We start from the raw sequence: 22886 nt of genomic DNA, 5'->3' as shown, positions 1-22886 counted from the left end.
AGTGGAAGCCTGGAGGGTCCACTTTAGAAAACAAAGGTGTAAATTTCTAATGGTCCGGCCAACGGCTAAATGTTCACTCACCAATGGCTAGCAGCGTGTGGACATTGTGTGCCCTGTATATTACACAGATATAACGTGCCAGTTATTTATGAGAAGTGCTTGACATGCAGAGTAATCCCCAAACTAGGCTGCTTGTATTGGAACATGGCACACATTCGTTATCTTTGTAACCTGTGATTTCTAACGTCCTATTGGATTACTCTGCATGTGTGTATTACATGCATGGATAGTATTTTTAGATCTGCAGTTTCTGCTTCAGAATTGTCCTTGCCCACGATGATCCAGGAGTCCCCATGCGTGCCCAGTTACCCACACAGAAATGGTGTGCACACACTCAGGAAATCCTTTAACAGTGCCGTGCATGCACGTGCTGCTTCCTGGATTGTACTGCAGGGTTCATTTCATTTGCATCACATGCCCTGGCTGTGCCAGGACAGATACGCCATAAACATTAAAAATATATATATATAGGCACAGTCAATAGTTAATATTTCACAAGGTTTTGGGTTGTGAAAAACTATTTGTGTCAACAGTTCTTCTTTAAACAAATAACAGTTACATCCTACAGCTAGGAATTTCTAACAAATACATGAATGTCAAATGTATCTTTTTTTTTTCTTTTTAATTAATAGAATGTTTTATATATACAGTTAAACACTATGTTTAAATATAAATGTTTAATTCATATTTTCATATATGTTGCCAAAAAAATGCCTTCCATCTTGGTAGTGGCAAGCAAGCAGCAGGTCTTCCATCTTTGTAGTGGCAAGAAGGCCAGAGGTCTTCCATCTTGGTTGTGGCAGACAGAGCAGCCTTCACAGGTGGAAGTGATTTAATGAATTACTAAAGAAAGCCATTCTGGAAGACTGTTTCCTGGTGAATAGATGTGTTAAAGAAACAGGTAATTAGTTACAATTTTTACATTCTAAATATATGAAGAATCAAGTAATGTTATTTCAATGGTTATATAGTTACAGCAATGCAGCATGTTTCTGAATAATGGCAACAAAACACAGAAATATCTTTAGATTACATTTTCCTTTTATATTTTATGTGTTTTGTATTTATTTCAATGTTTTGTTGTATTTTAGTTGTAGGGGGGAGGGAGGGAAAGGGGGATGCAGGTGGCAAAAGTCTAATGTCTTTTAGTTCTGATAATTATTTTATAGTGCCATAAATTTAATTATATACAGGAGTTTATCAGTCTAACCAAAGAATTGTGGAGATTTTACAGGGCAAATGCAAAATTAAGTCTAAAATAGCAGATTTTGAAAAATTATCCAACGCTGCTATTTTTTTGCCTAAAACCTGCATCTTTTTTAAATTTTCCACATTTCCAAGTTAGTGAATACCACAGCAGAGTTTCTGGCAAAGATTATAGTTCTCTTTCAGCATGAACAGTTCAAACGCTGCATGAAATTAGCATTTGTAAATCAATTTCCACTGCAAAACTACCCCCACATAAGGTAGTTTTAATATAGGGAATATTCATAAAACTGTTAATCCAACTGGTAAAATAATAAAGCTGCCACTGTACCGGAGTTAGAACATGTTTACAGCGATGATATTTGTACATTATGTCCAGACTTAGGTTTGTGGAGTTGAAAGTCAGTATCTTGCTTTCTTTGGCAACAGCTATCAGTTTAATCCCTGTTATGTGCCTTTTTTTTGTTTTTGAAGCCACAGTGCAGCACCAGAGGCCCGAAAAATTAGGCATGTACACATGTCTGAAAAATTAGGTATTGTTGCAGTCGCACCTATAGCAGCGGCCAGAAAAATTGATGTTTGTTTCCCAGGCAGAAAGTGCCCTAAAACATTGCGGCTTGAACCCTAGTTGGTGGCGTATAAGTCACGCAAGTCAACCGGCATTCAGAGCTAAAATACAGCAGCGTGTGGACCATCTTTAGCCCAAGGCAGCTCATCTCATCAGGCCTTTTTTAGTCGAATGTCAGTTCCTTCGGGATCCATCCCTCATTCATCTTAATAAAGGTGAGGTAATCTAGACTTTTTTGACCTAGGCGACTTCTCTTGTCAGTGACAATACCTCCTGCTGCACTGAAGGTCCTTTCTGACAGGACACTTGAAGCGGGGCAGGCCAGAAGTTCTATCGCAAATTGGGATAGCTCAGGCCACAGGTCAAGCCTGCACACCCAGTAGTCAAGGGGTTCATCGCTCCTCAGAGTGTCGATATCTGCAGTTAAGGCGAGGTAGTCTGCTACCTGTCGGTCGAGTCGATCTCTGAGGGTGGATCCCAAAGGGCTGTGGCGATGCATAGGACTTAAAAAGCTCTGAATGTCCTCCATCAACAAAACGTCTTTAAAGCGTCCTGTCCTTGCCGGCGTGGTCGTGGGAGGAGGAGGATGACTTTCACCTCTTCCCCTGTTAGATTCCCGTTGTGCTGTGACATCACCCTTATACGCTGTGTAAAGCATACTTTTTAATTTATTTTGCAAATGCTGCATCCTTTCCGACTTGTTGTAATTTGGTAACATTTCCGCCACTTTCTGCTTATACCGGGGGTCTAGTAGCGTGGACACCCAGTACAGGTCGTTCTCCTTCAGCCTTTTTATACGAGGGTCCCTCAACAGGCACGACAGCATGAAAGACCCCATTTGCACAAGGTTGGATGCCGAGCTACTCATTTCCCGTTCCTCCTCCTCAGTGATCTCAATGCAGGTATGTTCTTCCCCCCCAGCCACGCACAATACCACGGGTACCAGATAGGTGACAACGAGCACCCTGGGATGCCTGTTATGGTTGGTCTTCCTCCTCCTCCTCAAAGCCACATTCCTCCTCTGACTCCTCTTCCAGCGTTGCCGCAGGTCCAGCAAGCGATGCTGATAAGGCTGTTTCTGGTGGTGATGGTGACCACAACTCTTCCTCTTCACACTCATCTACGGCCTGATCCAGCACTCTTCGCAGGGCACGCTCCAGGAAGAAAACAAATGGTATGATGTCGCTGATGGTGCCTTCGGTGCGACTGACTAGGTTTGTCACCTCCTCAAAAGGACGCATGAGCCTTCAGGCATTGAGCATGAGCGTCCAGTAACGTGGCAAAAAAAATTCCCAGCTCCCCAGAGGCTGTCCTAGCACCCCGGTCATACAAATATTCATTAACGGCTTTTACTTGTTGGAGCAGGCGGTTGAACATTAGGAGTGTTGAATTCCAACGTGTCGGGCTGTCGCAAATCAAGCGCTTCACTGGCATGTTGTTTCACCGCTGGATATCTGCAAAGTGCGCCATGGCCGTGTAGGAACGCCTAAAATGGCCACACACCTTCCTGGCCTGCTTCAGGACGTCCTGTAAGCCTGTGTACTTATGCACAAAGCGTTGTACGATCAGATTACACACATGTGCCATGCACGGCACATGTGTCAACTTGCCCAACTTCAATGCCGCCAACAAATTTGTTCCGTTGTCACAAACCACTTTGCCGATATCCAGTTGCTGCGGAGTCAGCCACTTTTCCACCTTGTGCGTTCAGGGCAGACAGGAGTGCTTGTCCGGTGTGACTCTCTGCTTTCAAGCAAGTCAAACCCAAGACGGCGTGACACTGCCGTATCCGGGATGTGGAATAGTACCTGGGGAGCTGGGGTGGTGCCGTTGATGTGGAGCAAGACGCAGCAGCAGAAGAGGACTCGGCCGAGGAGGTTATGGAAGAGGATGGAGTTGGAGGAGTAGAGGAGGTGGCAGCAGGCCTGCCTGCAAGTCGTGGCGGTGTCACCAACTCCTCTGCAGAGCCACGCATTCCATGCTTGGCAGCCGTCAGCAGGTTTACCCAATGCGCAGTGTAGGTGATATACCTGCCCTGACATGCTTTGCAGACCAGGTATCAGTGGTCAGATGGACCCTTGCCCCAACACTGTGTGCCAGACATGCCATTACTTCCTTTTGCACAATCGAGTACAGGTTGGGGATTGCCTTTTGTGCAAATAAATTTCGTCCGGGTACCTTCCACTGCGGTATCCCAATAGCCAATTTTTTGAACGCCTCAGACTCCACCAGCTTGTATGGTAAAAGCTGGTGGGCTAATAGTTCAGACAAGCCAGCTGTCAGACGCTGGGCAAGGGGGTGACTTTCTGACATTGGCTTCTTACGATCAAACATGTCCTTGACAGACACCTGACTGTGGGCAGATGAGCGGGAACTGCTCAAGGCGAGAGACGGAGTGGCGGATGGTTGAGAGGGGGCAAGGAGGACAGCAGTGGGTGACGTGGCTGAAGATGCTGGACCAGGAGGAGGATGGCGGCTTTGAGTTTGTGTGCTGCTTGTACTCATGTGTTGATCCCATAGGCGTTTTGTGATGTGCGATCATGTGCCTACGCAAAGCAGTTGTACCTAGGTGGGTGTTGGGCTTCCCACGACTCAGGTTTCTTTTGGCACAGGTTGCAAATGGCATCGCTGTTGTCAGAGGCAGACACACAAAAAAAATGCCACACTGCTGAGCTCTGCAATGACGGCATTCTGGTGGTGGACACAGCATGCGTTGATTGGCGTGCTGTCGGGCTGACCCCGGGTGCTGATGCATGCTGTCTGACTGTGCCACTAGCTCCTTGCGACGACCTCCCCCTGCTTCCAACTCGTCTCCTCCTCCTCCTCTCTGCCTCCCCATCTGAACTTTCGCCCTGTTCTTCTTCTTGCCGAGCGGGCACCCACGTGACATCCATGGACGCATCGTCATCATCAACCGCTTCACTTGTATCTGACAACTCAGCAAAGGAAGCAGCAGCGGGTACAACATCATCATCACACCGTATGTCAATGTGTGTAATGCTGCCTGCCTGAGACATATCCCTGTTATCTACATCCTCTGGCAATAATGGTTGCGCATCACTCATTTCTTCCAACGGATGTGTAAATAACTCCTCTGACATACCAAGTGAAGCGGCTGTGGTGCTAGTGTTGGTGGTGGTGGCGGCAGGCGGGTGAGTGGTATCTTGAGAGTTGCCCGAAGCTAAGCTGGAGGAGGATGGTGCGTCAAGGTTCCGAGCGGAAGCTGTAGAAGATTGGGTGTCCTGTGTTAGCCAGTCAACTATGTCCTCAGAACTTTTCAAGTTCAGGGTACGTGGCCTCTGAAAACTGGGCATTATTCTAGGGCAAAAGGGAATCACCGCACCACGACCACAATGGCCCCTGCAGGGTGGCCTGCCTCTGCCTGTCATATTTTTTTTTAGATTAGTGGTACTATGCGTGCAAGCTACTGTGAGACGAGATATGAGTGGCAATGTGCACTTGCAGAGGTTGGCAGAGTATACACTGAAGGCCTGACACCCGCTTTAAGGACACTGACTGCTATTAGATTACAGTGAAAAACTTTTTTCTTTTTAAAGGCATGCTATTGTGACACCAGATATGAGTGGCAAAGTGCACTTGCAGAGGTTGGCAGAGTACACGTTGAAGGCCTGACTCCCAGACTCTTGCAGACAACTAACTGCTATTCAATCTATTACAGTGAAAAAAATGTTTTTGTTTTTAAATGCAAGCTTAAGCTATTGTGACACCAGATATGAGTAGTGGCACTGGGCAAGTGGGCACAGTATCCACTGTGAGCCTGACACCGAAGCTGGCAGGCAGGCAACTGCAATTACATTACACAAAAAAAAAAAGCAGACTGATGTTCTAGCCCTAAAAAGGGCTTTTTGGGGTGCTGTCCTTACAGCAGAGATCAGATGAGTCCTTCAGGACTGTAGTGGACACTGAATACCCTAGCCTAGCCTTCAATTTCCCTATCTAATCAGCAGCAGCTAAACTTTCCCTCCTCTCACTAAGCATGCAGCTTCAGAATGGATCGAAAATGGATGCTGGGAGGGAGGTGGAAGGGAGGGTGTGCTGCTAATTTGCTGGAATGTGTCTGCTGACCGTGAGGCACAGGGTCAAAGTTTACTCAATGATGACGAATAGGGGGCGGATCGAACCGCCAGCGAACAGTACGGTATACATCACTACCCCTTACTAAGAGCTAAATTTACAGGCTCAGATAGGGGTAAATGTGACCTTTAAATAAGAAGCACTTTTCATGCAAGGTTGGATCATGATTTCCCTATTTTTTTTTTTTTTTTTTTTTTAAATCATTTGTGGTTTCTGAATATACTACAGAAGGGAAGGTTTCCACCTCTTAAAGGACTAGAGCCAATCATTTTAGTCTTGTGATTGAGTTATAACAAGTGTCACATTCTCACACTGTTAATGGATGGAGTATATCAGAGTGTAATAATGTGTATCTAGATTTAGTGAATAAAGCCATTGGAGTGTTATTCGCTAAAGCTCCAATGACACCGTACTAAACAGGCCATAACCATCCAGTTGCATACAAGGCTATTTGGACTGAGCAATCCTGACATTGTTTCCACTATTTAACAATCTCCAGATTTTGCAATTCTGGATACAAACTAACCACAATTGTTTCTGGATTTCAGCCTGTCCGAATGCTGCCGAACAGTTAAAATTCTGAGCTGTATTTTAAATGTCCAAACTATTTGGCCACTGACCACACTAGGAGCCAGCAGGCAAATAGTCCTGATCATTATGGTCTGCTAGGGGAAAAAAAGCAAACCAATAATATACAAAGGTGCATCTTACTGGTTGTGTGATACACATATCTTTCATATTTTATATGGAAAAATCTAGATCAATAGTTATATAAGTAAAATGAGATCACAAAGTCCAAATATCTTTATAGATGGTTTTAGTTGGATATATAAAGTTTTATAAATTGCATTTTACATACTAAAGCGTACACTCTATTTATTGTAATTGGATTCTAACATTCTGTATGAAAGTTCCTCACTGTTTTTCTCATTCTTGCAGTCATGTTGTCTCGTCAACGATCAACTTGCTTCCTCTTAGACCCTCCTCGTGTACAAGGGTCAGACTTTGTCGAGATGCTTCGTCTCATTGATTACCCAGGAGCTAGTGGCCTTAAGGGGGAGGATTTTGACTGGCTTTCTGAAGGCAATGAAGAAGCGGAGATGTTTCTGGGCTGGCTTTGTGGGATAGTGGATCAGCGCAATGTTCTAAATGATGAACAGCTGGAGGCACATAATGCTCTTTTAGCTTCGGGTAAACCTCTCTTAGAAACAGAAGAGTTGCAGAAACTGTGCAGAACAGATGGTGGTGACGGTGAAGATGTTGATATGGGATTTGAACCAGAAGAGCATAAAACTTTAAATGAACTGGAAGCAGAAGTTAAAACTTTGAAGACCTTGAGGTCGCATAGACTGCGCACCCGCAACAAGATGGAGTCCTTGAGTTTGACTTTACGCTGTAATCATCTTTCACTGGCAAAGTTTGAAAGAGAAGAAGAGAAAAAACTGAATCGCATGAAGGAAACATTAGCTACACTGAACACCAAGAGCAACACAACCTTGACAAATCTGAGTGAGGCAATGAAAGAGTTTGAGGAGCTACACACATCTGTTCCTAATGTCTTCCTTTCATCTCTTGATATAGAGGGATACATTGAGCTGGAGGAAAATTGCTGGGACGAGATACAATTCCTATCTATGGGACAGTTGAACAAAGAAAAAGAAGAAAGTGATAGGGTAAAGGCCCAGAAAGAATTAGAAACAGAAACTGAGCGGGTCAGAACTGCGTGGGCATCGCAGAAGGTGCAGCTGAGCATAGCCCAAGGCACCCTATACAGTAAGGAGGAGGCACTCCGCTGGGTTCAAAGGACTAGAGAGGAGCAGGTGAGAATTTTTGGAGTTCTTTTGTAGAGCATATATATATATTATTTATTTATTTTTTTAATTTTCTGTTTTTAACTAATTTCTCATTTGTTTCACAGACATGGGATCATCAGCAGATTCCATTACTAGAGCGTGAGATTCAGACTATAGAAGCAGAAGTGGAATTCTTTCAGACAAACCGAATTCCTGCTCTGGTTTGTGAATCTTCCATAGGACCATGCCTGTCTGCTCAAATGGAATGGTTGATGGTAGAGAAACAGAGATTGACTCGGTTAGAGGATGGCCATGTTCCATTGACAAGCGCGATGCATCACCAACTGTCACGCCTTCAACTAATTGAAAGGGGTTTCTATGAAGAGATGAAGGTTCATTCATTTATCTTCCAGGAGATAAAGGTTGTTCAAGAAAAAAATGCAACCAGGTTAAGTAATTTGGAAAAGCAGCTCCAGGGCCCCAGGGATCTATGGATGTCATTACAGTTATTGAGTCCTATACGAATTGCTAGCAAGGACCACACCGCAGTGAGGTAATGAGTCGCTACGTATGCCTGACCCTCTCCTTTTTCATGTTTGACTATCTCTCTATTGCTCACACTAAACTTATTTCCTTATGTGCAGAGCCAATACAGGGATTTTAGTTCATTTGTTGTTGTTGTTGTTGTTTATCACCCTTTGTAAAATCCAATTTGCTCCATCCTAGTGTGTATCCCAGATCTTCACTGAGTTTCTATTCCCAGCTTCTTGTTTTCTTTTTGCTAGTCTCTTAGTCTGACAGTCTCTCCATTTTATTTTTCAGTGGGTTTTTATCTGTCTCATCCTGTATGTTTCTCTGGTCTCGAACTCTGTCATTTTTATCCTAACAAGCATTTTCCATGTGTGGTGGCTGTGAATTGTGCATGTAATGGTTCTGAGCAGTGTGAGGGGATGTCTGTGATTGGTCCCCACACAAACACTTTTATTTTACTTGCATTTTGGGCAGGATGTGCATTACCTGGTGGCCTAGGGGAGGGCACTCTGAACAGACTCCCCTGGTGTTACTGCACAAGCCCTAGTTAAAGACCCCACACTTCACTGCATCGTTGAAGAGAAACCGTTCTATTCATGGAGATTGTTTGTTTTATATTCCTGTCCATGCAGCAGGTAAATTGAACTTTAACCCCTTAAAGGACCACTATAGTGCCAGGAAAACATACTCGTTTTCCTGGCACTATAGTACCCTGAGGGTGCCCTCACCCTCAGGGCCCCCCTCCCGCCGGGCTCTATGGGGTGGAAGGGGTTAAATTTACCTCTTTCTCTACCGCCGGGCGGGGGACTCTCCTTCTCCTCTCCTCTCCTCCTCCTCGGCTGAATGCGCATGAGCCGCGCGCGCATTCAGCCAGTCCATAGGAAAGCATTCGCAATTCACTATGGACACGGCGCCTTCTCACTGTGAAAATCACAGTGAGCAGGGCGGAAGCGCCTCTAGCGGCTGTCAATGAGACAGCCACTAGAGGCTGGATTAACCCATAGGTAAACCTAGCAGTTTCTCTGAAACTGCTATGTTTATAGAAAAAAAGGTTAAACCTAGCTGGACATGGCACCCAGACCACTTCATTAAGCTGAAGTGGTCTGGGTGCCTATAGTGGTCCTTTAAGGACACATAACATGTGTGACATGTCATGATTCCCTTTTATTCCAGAAGTTTGGTCCTTGAGGGGTTAATCAAACACTGTAAGCTCCTGCATATAGAAGGCTATTAACAGAGCAGGAGGTAAGATATTCTAAATGAAATGGAAGGAAAGGAAGTGTAAACATTAGATCTCTCTTTACAGGAAGTGTTTAGGAAGGCTGTGTAAGTCACATGCCCGGAGGTGTGACTAGGGTTCATAAACAAAGGGATTTAACTCCTAAATGGCAGAGGATTGAGCAGTGAGGCTGCAGGGGCATGATCTATACACAAAAATGTTTTCATAAGGCTCAAGTTCTTGTGGTGGTGCTTAAACCATCCCGCTGCCATTTGTTTGAATGTATTTTGTCTGTTTCCTGTTTGGCCAAAAACCTCGTATTTTTATTTGTAGCAAGATGTCCGTCATGTTTTGGTTTGCTTCTATTTCATGAAATTCTGAACTAACCAAATGCAAAGTCATGAAATTGGCTCCAAATTAATTTTCACTGGGAATCTGTCCTGCTCAGATCAGGTTGATTAAAAAAAAACAACAATCGAGTCCAATTTTTGCCTCTGACATTAGCAGAGAGTAGGTGGTTAATGTTTCAATGTATGCCAATTCTTGTAAATGTAATGGGCAATGGACGCTTCCCTGGTTATTTAATAGGATATTTACTAATATGGATTTGTGAGATCTGAAAATGTTAAATGTAGAATTCTGCACCTCTTTTTTTCTGAAATTGGGCACTTTCATCTTCATTCCCTGTCAATCATTGTTACAAGCTCTGTCCTTTGTACCTGGCAGTCAGCATCGAGAGAGTACACAGAAATCAGAAGGAAATTAAACAATTGTTCGAATTATCCTCTTCATTTGCAATTTGTGCATTTGTAAAGCAGTTTGCTAAATCTTTTATTCACATTTAAAAGAGAATGGAACATGCCATGAAAAAGTAAAGATCAAGTTATAGCGGATTCATTAATATTTTACCCAATGGTGTGAATTCTAGAGAAGTGACTGTTCCCCTTTAAATGAATAGGATCTGTGTAGACATGAGTTTAGTCTCCTCCCTTGACTTCAATTCCCTATAAAACTAACTAGTAGTCTGGGCCTGAATGGTTAATCATTTTGCACAGAGCTTAGTAGTCAGGTTAGCAGAAACCGATTCAAAGAACTGAATGATCTAACCCCATTTAAACAAACTATTTAGGAAGTCATCCGGCACCTAATACTGACACCAATATTTTGTTTCAATGTTTACCTTTAAAGCACCCCTATTACCTCTAGCTCGTGATGGGTCCAAATTAGATTGCACTCTCCATAGTTACTGGCAGCAGCTGTGGTTTTATTGCCTGTTACCTGCTGTCTAACTCTTTCGGCTTTTCTTTTTCATATAAGGTAAAGTGCAAAGTCCCACGTCTTAAGTAATATATTGTTGACGGTCAAACTGAAAAGGTTAATTACTGTCCACAAATTATATGTAATTCCTAGCTGATCAATGGGAGATATTTATATATAAATATCTCTCACTCTCACACACACACACACACGCCTCTCCCATTCCCCTTGTTGCCATGTTGTGGTTCTTGTTAGCCCAATATAGTGTGTTATTGCAGTATTCTTCTTTGGTAATTATTCTGGTTCTCTTTTATCGTTCTTCATGTCTCCTGTAATCCTTTGACCCCCGCTTGTATATCGTTCATCGTGTAATCCTTTGACTCTGTTTGCTTGTTTGTTCGCCCGGCCATTCTCAGGACCGCTATACGTAAAGTCTACTTGCTGTGATTTGGTCTGTGTGTTTTGGTTCCTCCTCTCCCCCCGCCCCATAATGATACCTTGTTTCTCTCTCCCTCTCTCTCTCTCTCTCGTAGGGTCTCATCTATGCTTAGTGAACCAACCAATAAAAAGGAACTATTTCCTAAATATGATGTTTTGGGGATGAAGGGGACATCGCTAGTACATGAATTAATGTCCCTAAGAAAGGGTCTAAAAGCTACAATGCCGCAGATATCAAGCTTGGAAACGGAGTGCGAAAAACTCCAGCAAAGTCTGCTGCGTGGTACCCGGAATCTGCAACTTCGTGACCCAGTCAGTGCTGTTCAGTATTTTAACGAATGTGTATTTTTCTTGCAATCTTGCTAGAGACATGCAACATGTTTATGTTTATAGCTGTACTGACCTTCATTGATAATTGGCAGGCAGAAATCAAAATTTTATTGCCCACATTTGAGGTCCGTATTCAACCCCATTACAGCCTTTAAGTCAGTCTTTGTGGTACACCGTGGGTGGCTTGTGACGTGCTTGTTGAAACCCATTGTATGAAAGTGTAAGGGGTCGTACAACTGGTCAGGACCTGCAGCACATCATCTCAGTGTGAGTTTCCCGTTCTGTAAATCATGCATCATTCTCCACTAGATTTAAAGCTGAATTATACAATCAGACGTGTATGTACGTATATATTTTTGTTTGTCTGTAAATGGTGAATTTTAATTTTTTTAGTTCTATATAAATACAGATAACACATTGAAGATTAATTGACTGCAATATAGAAATAGGTGTACTTGGGTTGGCTTTAAACAAAGGATAATATTGGTGTGAAGACCTCAGTCTGACACTCCATAGACTAAACAACTTGCATCCAGCTACACTGAAGGCCTCTGGGTCTTGCCTCTTTTTAGTCTTTGTGCTGGTGTTTCTGTTCATTCTTCGCATGTTTCAATCTCTTGTCTATGCAGGAACTCACACAATCATTCGAACAGCTTTACGGGGCTGTCTCCCAGTTTAACCAGTGGTGTCTGGACTGTCTCCGGGATAAAGAACGGAAGAAGCACATCATTCAGACCTCACGCCTGGAACAAGAGCGGAGACTGTATGTCCTCTTTTACCAAGACCCTGCTCTCCTCGCCAGTACTGTAGAAGAACTTGAACAACGTGTGCACGAGTTGACAATGGGATAAATCTAAAATGTGTTTTCTGTGTTTTAATAAATTGAGCATTTGTATCTATGTAGCAGATGTCTGTGTGTTGGCCTGTTGATGCTTGCATTGATGATCTAGAGCAGCGTTTCCCAATTGGTGTTTCCGCAGAACACTAATTGGGGTTCTGCCAAAAAATTTGAAAATAAAATGGGCGTGGGCGCGAGGGAGCAGTGAGCAGTGATCTCCCTGCTCAGCTCCCTCACGCACACAGCAATGATGCCAGAGCCGGAATATGACGTCGCTCCGGCATCACTAAGAGGCGAGCAAGGGAGCTGAGCAGGGAGATCACTGCTCCCTCGCAGCCCGCACACCAGCAGCCCCACTGAACCACAGGGACTTAATGCCAGCACTCCTAAAAGCTGGGTGGAGTAAAATGTAAAAAAAAAAAAAATTGTATGTGTGTCTGTTAGGGAGTTTGCATGTGTTTGTGTGTTTGTCAGTGAGTGTTTGAGTGTATGTGCTTGTCAGTGAGAATGTATCTGTTCTTGTCAATGAGAGTGTATATGTGTTTGTCAGAGTGTGTATCTGTGGGTGCAAGTATGTGTATGTCACTGTATGTATCTGTGTGTATTTGTGAGTCAGATACATATACACACACACGCGCAAACAAACAGATATACACACCTTGACACACACTGGCGCATACAAACACATATCTACATACATTGACACACACTGGCGCATACAAACACAGATACATACACACTGTGTGTCATGGTGTGTGTATCTGTGTGCCACTATCTGCCAGTGTGTGTATCTGTGTGTCAGATTCATGCACACTGGAATATACTAACACAGACACATACAAACAGATACACACACACACACACACACACACACACACACACACTTTGACACACAGATACACACACACACACACACACACACACACACACACACGCATACATTGTGTGTGTGTATTTGTGTGTCAGATATACAACTGCCACATACAAACCAATACACACACTTTGACACACAGATCCACATTGTGTGTATATCTGTGTGTTAAAAAAAAAAAAAAAATGGCGCAATTGTAATCTTTTAATTTTGGGGGGTGTGTTCCACAGGAAAAATTAATTGGGAACCCCTGATCTAGAGCACGATTTCTCTTTGGTGCTACAGCTATTGTGGACTATGTTTCCCATAATGCTCAGATGGCTAAAGAAAATGAGAAATGTAATTGACGTTTGCAGTGGCAAGGTTAGCCATAACTGTCCCACCGGGAGTGGAACGTACTTTGTTTATATATATATATATTTTGTAATAAACACGAACAAGCAATTTGTTCTATGCAATCACTGCTTCAAGGTTTACACATTCTGCTGAGGTGGTCAAACTGCATTAAAGGAAAACTGTCATAAAATAACCAATTTTCAATTCATTAAATATAATACAAATATTAAAATGCCATCAAGGATCATGCGGTTGCAATGTTCGGTTGGTATGCCCGCAGCTACAGCCAACTCTCCCAAACAAGGAAAAAGACACAGCAGTCAGAAGTGTCCTGGTTTGCTCTATGAAGTACATACTTCCCTGATAAATTTCTGTAGAGCAGGGTTTTATAAGATACATAGTTTATTTCCTCAGGTAAAGTTCCATTCATCAGATTGGATGAGAGGAACTGTCAGGTAGTGTTAGCAGCCATAATGTTGCTGCTGTCTACATATACCTAGCCCAGTGCTAGAATCGGAGTGTGCCAGGATGTATTGTAGGTGATTGCCGCTGTTCAAATCTCTGTCCAAGGAAAGGGAGTGCTCAGTCCACACCATGCACAACTTGAACAAAACTGATTTAGTGCATGCAGAACTGAGCATTCTGTCTGAGTGACAGCTCTGAGAGGTGGGGCTAGTTGTAAGATGCTCTAGTGCAGGGGTTCACAACCTTGTCCTCAAGGACCCCCTACCAGTCCAGGATTTAGGGATTACCTGGGTGTGTCTAAGGTGTTTAGAAAAAGAAAAAAACACCTTAGAGTCTAAGGTGTTTTATTTCCCTTTTTCTAAACGCCTTAGACACACCCAGGTAATCCCCAAATCCTGGACTGGTAGGGGGTCTTGAGCACTGGGTTGAGAACCCCTGCTCTAGTGGGTGCACTGTGCCCTATTGACTTTGCAATAATCCAAATTTTTGATGGATCTTAATGTGTTCCTTTAGGAATTTAGGTTTATTGCGTGCATTTTTATTACAAAAGGGAGATCTTCTAAGGCAAGAATACTGAATAGTCCTCGATGACTTCAAATAGTCCAACGTTCCATATAATCAATCCCAGTTATGGCCGCTGATTTTCTTTCCCATGTACTAATCTCTGTAATCTGTTTGTTTATTCAAGAAAGTAATAAAGTGCTCGGCCTGCAATTCATTTTTGTAGTTTCAATTCTTTATATTCCTGATAATCTAATCTACAGTTTACATTAGTTACTAGTTTAGTTTTTTTAGTTTTTTTTATACAAGGCACTTTTTTTTCCCCTTGTTATTTCTACTACTTTGTTTGTGGGGATTTTATTGTTTAACTCTGTAAGTAATTACTTCTTCATGCGCTTCCTGTCAGACTGATTCAATTCTCGCCATGCTGGCATCAGCTGACTATTTCCTTTGTAGTTCCATTAATGGACCTGCTGGGGCATTAACTCAGTCCATCTCTACATCACTCTGGGGTTCAGTCACCAGGGCAGGACCAATCCGATGCCTAGAGCCCATGAGTAAGACAGGGGCCCTGGAACCATGGATTTGCTTGGCCTCATTAATAATCTCTATGAAAAATGAAGGCGGCCTCGATCTGGTAACTTGGTTAGGGCCTCTGAATATAGGGCCCCAAACATGTAATATTCAGGAGCAAAGTGCTAAATAATTCCCAATCGTTCTGGAAACCAACAGCGTGTCTGTCTCTCAACATTAAAGGAAATCTATAGGCACTAAAATAAGTTGTTATAGTGCCTTAAATATTTCCCCTTCTGTTCTCCAACGCTCTCTATATAAATTGTTTAAAGGCTAGAAAGCACACCTCCAAACCAAGCCGTCTAATTCAGAGAGTTGGGACTGTTACTTCCCAGCTATCATGCCAGGGCTCGAGTCCTGCAGGAACGCGTGGGAACGGCGTTCCTGCACTTTTTCCACAGCAGGAACGCCGTTCCCATTACTAGTCCTGCAGGACCCAGGGCTGGCACAAGCGGCTGCCAGAGCAGGGGGAGCACAAATCCGAATCCCCTGCCTCTGACTGGGGACTCGGATTTTTAAACTCACCTCTCCCCCTGCAGTCAGTGGAGTCGTCCAGCCTCTCCTGATGATGTCAGTAGGAGGGGGCGTGGCTTTCTCTGCTCTTCTCACAGGACCGCTGGGGAGCAGAGGAAGTCACGCCCCCTCCTACTGACATCATCAGGAGAGGCCTACTCCACTGACTGCAGGCTGCAGGCTCCACATCCTGTCCCAGCCCTCCTTGCCCAAGGTAAGCCTCAGGGAGGGGGGAAGGCACTTTAGTTTGTTTTTTTGTTTAGTTTGTTTCCTCAGTCCCTGCCCCCCTATTTAAGGCCCTGTCCCCCCTCCTCAGTTCCTGCCCCCCTCCTTAGTCCCTTTCCCCAGTCCCTGTCCCCCTCCTCAGGCCTGTCCCTTTCCTGAGTCCCTGTCCCCCTATTTAAGGCCCTGTCCCCCTCCTCAGTCCCTGTCCCCCTATTTAAGGCCCTGTCCCCCCTCCTCAGTCCCTGTCCCCCTATTTAAGGCCCTGTCCCCCCTCCTCAGTCCCTGCCCCCCTCCTCAGTCCCTGTCCCCCTCCTCAGTCCCTGTCCCCCTGCTCAGTCCCTGTCCCCCTGCTCAGTCCCTGTCCCCCTCCTCAGTCCCTGTCCCCCTATTTAAGGCCCTGTCCCCCTCCTCAGTCCCTGTCTCCCTCCTTATTCCCTTTCCCCAGTCCCTGCCCCCCTCCTCAAGCCCTATCCCCTTACTCAGTCCCTGTCCCCCTCCTCAGTCCCTGCCCCCATCCTCAGGCCTGTCCCTTTCCTGAGTCCCTGTCCCCCTATTTAAGGCCCTGTTCCCCTTCCTCAGTTCCTGCCCCTCTCCTCAGTTCCTGCCTCCCTTCCTCAGGCCCTGTCCCCCTTCCTCAGGCCCTGTCCCCCTTCCTCAGTCCCTGTCCCCCTTCCTCAGTCCCTGTCCCCCTTCCTCAGTCCCTGTCCCCCTCCTCAGTCCCTGTCCCCCTCCTCAGTCCCTGTCCCCCTCCTCAGTCCCTGTCCCCCTCCTCAAGCCCTGTTCCCTTACTCAGTCCCTGTCCCCCTCCTCAGTCCTTGCCCCCATCCTCAGGCCCTGTCCCTTTCCTGAGTCCCTGTCCCCCTATTTAAGGCCCTGTTCCCCTTCCTCAGTCCCTGTCCCCCTTCCTCAGTCCCTGTCCCCCTCCTCAGTCCCTGTCCCCCTCCTCAAGCCCTGTTCCCTTACTCAGTCCCTGTCCCCCTCCTCAGTCCCTGCCCCCCTCCTCAGTCCCTGTCTCCCTCCTTAGTCCCTGTCCCTTTCCCCAGTCCCTGTCCCCCTCCTCAAGCCATGTCCCTGTCTCCCTCCTCAGTCCCTGTCCCTTTACCGAGTCCCTGTCCCCCTATTTAAGGCCCTGTCCCCCTCCTCAAGCCCTGTCCAATTACTCAGTCCCTGTCTCCCTCCTCAGTCCCTGTCCTCCTCCTCAGTCCCTGCCCCCCTCCTCAGCCCCTGTCCCTTTCCTCAGCCCATGACCTCTTCCTCAGCCCATGGCCCCTTCCTCAGCCCATGCCCCCCCCCTCCTCCTAAGCTCCTGTCCCTCTTCCTCAGCCCTGCCACCTTACTCAGCCCATGGTCCCTTCCTCAACCCATGCCCCCCCTCCTCCTAAGCTCCTGTCCTTTTTCCACAGCACTGTCACCTTACTCAGCCCCTGTCCACCTTACTCAGCCCCTGTCCACCTTACTCAGCCCAGTGCTCTTACTCAGCCCCTGCATACAAGCATCAGCCCCTGTCCCCCTCCTCAGTCCCTGCCCCTCTTCCTCAGTCCCTCCCCTTCTTCCTCAGTCCCTCCCCTTCTTCCTCAGTCCCTCCCCTTCTTCCTCAGCCCCTGTCCCCCTCCTCAAGCCCTGTTCCCTTACTCAGTCCCTGTCCCCCTCCTCAGTCCCTGCCCCCCTCCTCAGTCCCTGTCTCCCTCCTTAGTCCCTGTCCCTTTCCCCAGTCCCTGTCCCCCTCCTCAAGCCATGTCCCTGTCTCCCTCCTCAGTCCCTGTCCCTTTACCGAGTCCCTGTCCCCCTATTTAAGGCCCTGTCCCCCTCCTCAAGCCCTGTCCAATTACTCAGTCCCTGTCCTCCTCCTCAGTCCCTGTCCTCCTCCTCAGTCCCTGCCCCCCTCCTCAGTCCCTGCCCCCCTCCTCAGCCCCTGTCCCTTTCCTCAGCCCATGACCTCTTCCTCAGCCCATGGCCCCTTCCTCAGCCCATGCCCCCCCCCCCTCCTCCTAAGCTCCTGTCCCTCTTCCTCAGCCCTGCCACCTTACTCAGCCCATGGTCCCTTCCTCAACCCATGCCCCCCCTCCTCCTAAGCTCCTGTCCTTTTTCCACAGCACTGTCACCTTACTCAGCCCCTGTCCACCTTACTCAGCCCCTGTCCACCTTACTCAGCCCCTGTCCACCTTACTCAGCCCCTGTCCACCTTACTCAGCCCAGTGCTCTTACTCAGCCCCTGCATACAAGCATCAGCCCCTGTCCCCCTCCTCAGTCCCTGCCCCTCTTCCTCAGTCCCTCCCCTTCTTCCTCAGTCCCTCCCCTTCTTCCTCAGTCCCTCCCCTTCTTCCTCAGCCCCTGCCCCTCTTCCTCAGCCCCTGCCCCTCTTCCTCAGCCCCTGCCCCTCTTCCTCAGCCCCTGCCCCCTTTGTCAGCCCCTGTCCCCCTCCTCAGCCCCTCAGTTCCTGTCCCTTTCCTCAGCCCCTCAGTTCCTGTCCCTTTCCTCAGTTCCTGTCCCTTTCCTCAGTTCCTGTCCCTTTCCTCAGTTCCTGTCCCTTTCCTCAGCCCCTATCCCTTACCTCAGCCCATGTCCCCTTCCTCAGCCCATGCCGCCCCCCCCCCCCCCCCCCCCAAGCTCCTGTCCCTCTTCCTCAGCTCCTGTCCCCCTCCTCAGCCCCGTGCCCTTACTCAGCCCCTGCATACAAGCGTATCATTTTTTTTCGGGTGGGGGGGGTTGAGGGGGCGGGGAGTGGATCTTGGGTGAGTTCCTGCACTTTTTTACCCAGGACTTGACCCCTGTATCATGCCCATTCGTAATGTGAGGTCAGCACATGCGCAGTGTCACATTCATAGTGTTTAATTATCCTCTGTGAGAGCAGTTTTATAGACGGATTGTGGCAAGAGTCACGCATGCGGCTAGGGTCCACAATGCTTCTAAATGAGATCCTCTGGATTGGACCATTGTCTGCTGACCTAAAGAGTTCAAAGGGGGTAAATCAGAGTGCTGCAAAGGGGCTGCTTACAGCACAGGAAGAAAGGTAAGCAGATGTGGTGCTTCGGCTCATCCAAATTTCATTAACATTTTCCAGATATTTGGTTCACAGATCAAGTGAGGAAAGTAACCAATAGAGGGGAAAAGAGGAGCAGTACACAAATCTCAATATATTCAAATACATGTATTTTTTAATTTATTTTTTTACCTCTATATCTCACTTGGTATGTGAATAAACTCATCATTTTGTGGCTGTCCCCTAACTATCAATCATCTTTTTTCCATCAATCATCTTACGATGAATTGCAGCTCATATCGAAACAGAACTCCAAATCTAGTAGGAATTGATATTTCGAAGGAAGAGTTTAATGGCCTGGCTATACTATATCTCAAAGGGGAACTGGGCTGTTGATTAAAAGCTGTGGGAGTTGTGCTGGGATGTTAGTTGGGATAGTTCAGGGAGGCGAGGCAGCAGGTAAGATGTGTTCAGGATGTCTCCTGGTCCAGCACTGGATGTAGTTGTGCCTGAGCTGGTGGGATTAACGCTCAGTGCTCTGCATGCCTGGATTGGCCTACACTGGGATATTTATTGGAGGACCCCAATAACAATTTGGTAAATTTAAAACCTCAAATGAGTTAAAAATGATTTTCTAATAGATCATTACTACACCAAAACATTGCATTGCTAGGTTCCAGAAACACATAGGGCTTGAGCCCAAAGAAAATTTCAATTTTCAGTATACTAACAGAGAGGTGTAGATATGCCATCACAATTCCCCATCTTTCTATGTCACGGCTCATTCCCTCTACCCACCGACAGCGGGCTGTTAATCTTCTCCAGGATCTCAGTGAATGCATAGCCAGAAAAGATGTTACACATAGAGGTATTCACTGCAATACTCACACTGCCTAATAGAGGGTGTGCATCAAAGTTCTGTTTCCCAACACCCCATGACAACAGTAAACTAGGAGCACCACCCCCTAATCCTAAGTAGCTTGTTGGAGCACTATACTACTGTGCTTTCTTTTTATAATAGGTGGCCGTCTTGAGAAGCAACTGCCTGGTGTAAAATTAAAACAAACATCACACTAATATCCTCCTCCTCCATCCACCAACTTTAAAGGTCTGGGGCTAACGAGCCCCAAAGATTCCCCGATCCCCACCCAGCAACACCGGTGCCCCAAAATATTTCTACGACCTGGCGCATGACTGCAACAAACGCCACGTACACTGATTTAATGACCTGATAATGTGTACATTTTAAAGATTCCTCATTGATCAGTTAGACCAATCACTGCACAAATAAACACTGTAACCATGATATAATTAGCAACATTGATAATATAACAAATATACGTGCATAATATCCAAAAAGTCAATTTAAACACCTTACAGAAACTGGAATACCACTATGAAATATAATGGGTTAATCACACGCCTGCCACTTGTTAGTTTAATTCCCTGGGCTTTCTATAACCATCATTTAAATCCCTGTGACGGTGCCACGTTTTTGTTGTTGTTAATTACATGAAAATGGCATATCAAGGCCACCATTGCGACATGCACAATGAATTCACGGTATAGTATGTTTATGTTTAATGACCTGCCGGTCAAAACGCGTAAGGTGTTTTTCTTTACCTTTTCTCCCTGTTAGTCTGTTTTTGCACCGAGTGGAATAAACTATTCTTGTATTTTGGAGTATTTGTTTCTGGGATTTTTTTTTGCCTAAATTCACAGTACAGGCCTGGTTTCAAAATTATGTTTTCTGACTTAAGCCACATTACTGGCATTTATCTTGTGACACCAGAGAGAAGGCAAAAAGCGGAAACTGAGTTTTGCGTGATTTTTTCCACAGCATCCTAGAAAATGATGGATTAGCTGAGTTTTTCTTTCTCGTCACCTGACACAGACAATATATCGGAGACACTGAGAGCAGTGGATAAACCCCAATCACAGGCAGAGTTTATACGGCGCAATAGGAGGAGTCATAGTAGCTGTGGCAAGTTTTATAATGTGCACAGTCCTTTCTCTCATTCTCCCAATATCTCAAATACTAATATTTCCCATAACCCTCCCCCTCCAGTCTGGTCGGTTCTCAGGCTCTCCCTATTGTCTGTGGGCAGGAAGTGCACAGGGTGCAGTATGTCCTACAACGATATAGGATGGGGGGGGGTGAGTGCTTTTCCTGCCTCTGACCTCACGTATTCTCTTATTGTATGTTTGGGAAGGAGGTGTGTGGGAAAGGGGGTGATAGTAATGCCGACATGCTCGCAGGCTGCCGAGAACCTGTCTTTTCTGGGTTAATTTAAACGCCATGATGGGCACCCTCTGGATATGGCTATGTCTACTTTCTCTGCCTTTGTGCCATGGTAAGATATTGAATCGTGGGCTCAGGGCAGGTGTCAAGGGAGAGTCAGGAGACCAGAATAAATGGGTGCTGACAGAACTAAGTGTAAGGTCAGCTCTGGAATAGCAGAAAGAGCAACAGGGCAGGATGCAGGTGCTCAGTGTTGTTATTGGATGGTAAGGGGTCAATACAAAAATAACAGAGAGTGGAGAAGGGTCCATTTAGGGCTCTCTATGAAATCACATACAGAATACAAAAACGGAGTTACACTGCGATATTCCTAAAATTATCACCTTAGAGAATTGACACAGGAATTCCTCGATTATTAGACAAATTGAACAAATTGTAATACTGAGACTTTATTAGATAATGTGTCATAATACTGCAATTTCGTGAGATAATAATGTTATAATACCAAGATTTTATTAGATAATGTGTTATAATACTGAGATTTTTATGAGATAATAATGTGTTATAATACTGACATTTCTAGGTGTCTAATAGCGTGTTATAATAAAGATCTCATACATATAATAATAATAATCGTGTGTATCATAACGTGTTATAATGCAGATCTCATACATATAATAATAATCAGGTGTATAAAAACATGTTATATACTGATCTCATACATATAATAATAATCAGGTGTAATAATACCGATCTCATTAGCATAATGTGTTGTAATACAGACATTCCATGTGTATAATAATGTGTTTAATACAGTTCTCATTAGTATAGCAATAACAAACAACAATATAAATATTTCAGGTGTATAATAAGTTATAACACTCAGATTTAATGTGTTATAATACTGAGATGTAATATATATAATGAGTTATAATAGTAAGACTTAATGTGTATAATGTGTTATACTGAGATTTAATGTGCTATAATATTGAGATTTCATGTGTATAATGAGTTATAATAGTAAGACTTAATGACTTAATGTGTATAATAATTTATAATACAGAGATTTAATATGTTATAATACTGAGATTTAATATGTATAATGAGTTATAATACTAAGATTTAATTTGTATAATGTGCTATAATACTGAGATGTAATATATATAATGAGTTATAATAGTAAGACTTAATGTGTATAATGTGTTATAATACTGAGATTTAATGTGTATAATGAGTTATAATACTAAGACTTAATGACTTAATGTGTATAATGAGTTATAATAGTAAGACTTAATGGCTTAATGTGTATAATGAGTTATAATACTGAGATGTCATGTGTTATAATACTGAGATTTAATATGCTATAGTACTGAGATGTCATGTGTTATAATACTGAGATTTAATATGTATAATGAGTTATAATACTGCGATTTAATATGCTATAATACTGAGATATAATATGCTATAATACTGAGATGTCATGTGTTATAATACTGCGATTTCATATGCTATAATACTGAGATTTAATATGCTATAATACTGAGATTTCATGTGTTATAATACTGAGATTTAATATGCTATAATACTGAGATTTCATGTGTTATAATACTGAGATTTAATATGTATAATGAGTTATAATACTAAGATTTAATGTGTTATAATGCTGAGATCTCGCGTGTATTATGATGCTGATATTTCATAACTAGAATAATGTTCTAAGACTAAAATTTCATGCAAATAATCATGTTATGTTAGTGAGATTTCATTACTATAATAATGTGCTATAAAATAACATGTCGCATATAAAGTGTTAATAAAACAATGAATTTCTATAACTGTAATAGT

At 44.5% G+C, this 22886-nt stretch overlaps 2 protein-coding genes across 3 annotated transcripts in view; both read left to right on the top strand.

Moving 5' to 3' along the window:
- The first annotated feature begins 6870 nt into the window (after nt 1-6870).
- LOC134573610 (HAUS augmin-like complex subunit 3) lies at nt 6871-12348 on the top strand. The gene is made up of 4 exons (XM_063433394.1): nt 6871-7749; nt 7848-8275; nt 11263-11479; nt 12127-12348. Exons 1-4 carry the CDS (start codon nt 6871-6873, stop codon nt 12346-12348), a joined length of 1746 nt encoding a protein of 581 aa, XP_063289464.1.
- An 8669-nt stretch (nt 12349-21017) lies between these two features.
- The window catches only part of NOTCH4 (notch receptor 4), a 57498-nt gene continuing 55629 nt past the window's right edge, over nt 21018-22886 (top strand). For both annotated transcript variants that reach the window (XM_063431525.1, XM_063431524.1), the window contains exon 1: nt 21018-21153. In XM_063431525.1, coding sequence (XP_063287595.1) covers nt 21099-21153 — 55 coding nt within the window. In that variant the 5' untranslated portion in view covers nt 21018-21098. The remainder of the gene's footprint in view (nt 21154-22886) is intronic.

The sequence above is a fragment of the Pelobates fuscus genome, chromosome 9, assembly GCF_036172605.1.
Source record: "Pelobates fuscus isolate aPelFus1 chromosome 9, aPelFus1.pri, whole genome shotgun sequence".
Lineage (NCBI taxonomy): Eukaryota > Metazoa > Chordata > Amphibia > Anura > Pelobatidae > Pelobates > Pelobates fuscus.
The sequence above is the reverse complement of the archived record's forward strand: the minus strand, read 5'-3'. Positions and strand labels throughout refer to the sequence as shown.

What these genes read in the sequence shown, in the direction of transcription:
- LOC134573610 (XM_063433394.1), top strand. Translation starts at nt 6,871, where the DNA reads ATGTTGTCTCGTCAACGATCAACTTGCTTCCTCTTAGACCCTCCTCGT. An exon ending in AAAGGACTAGAGAGGAGCAG is followed by an intron (nt 7,750 to 7,847) that starts GTGAGAATTTTT and finishes TTTGTTTCACAG; the next exon opens with ACATGGGATCATCAGCAGAT. An exon ending in AAGGACCACACCGCAGTGAG is followed by an intron (nt 8,276 to 11,262) that starts GTAATGAGTCGC and finishes TCTCTCTCGTAG; the next exon opens with GGTCTCATCTATGCTTAGTG.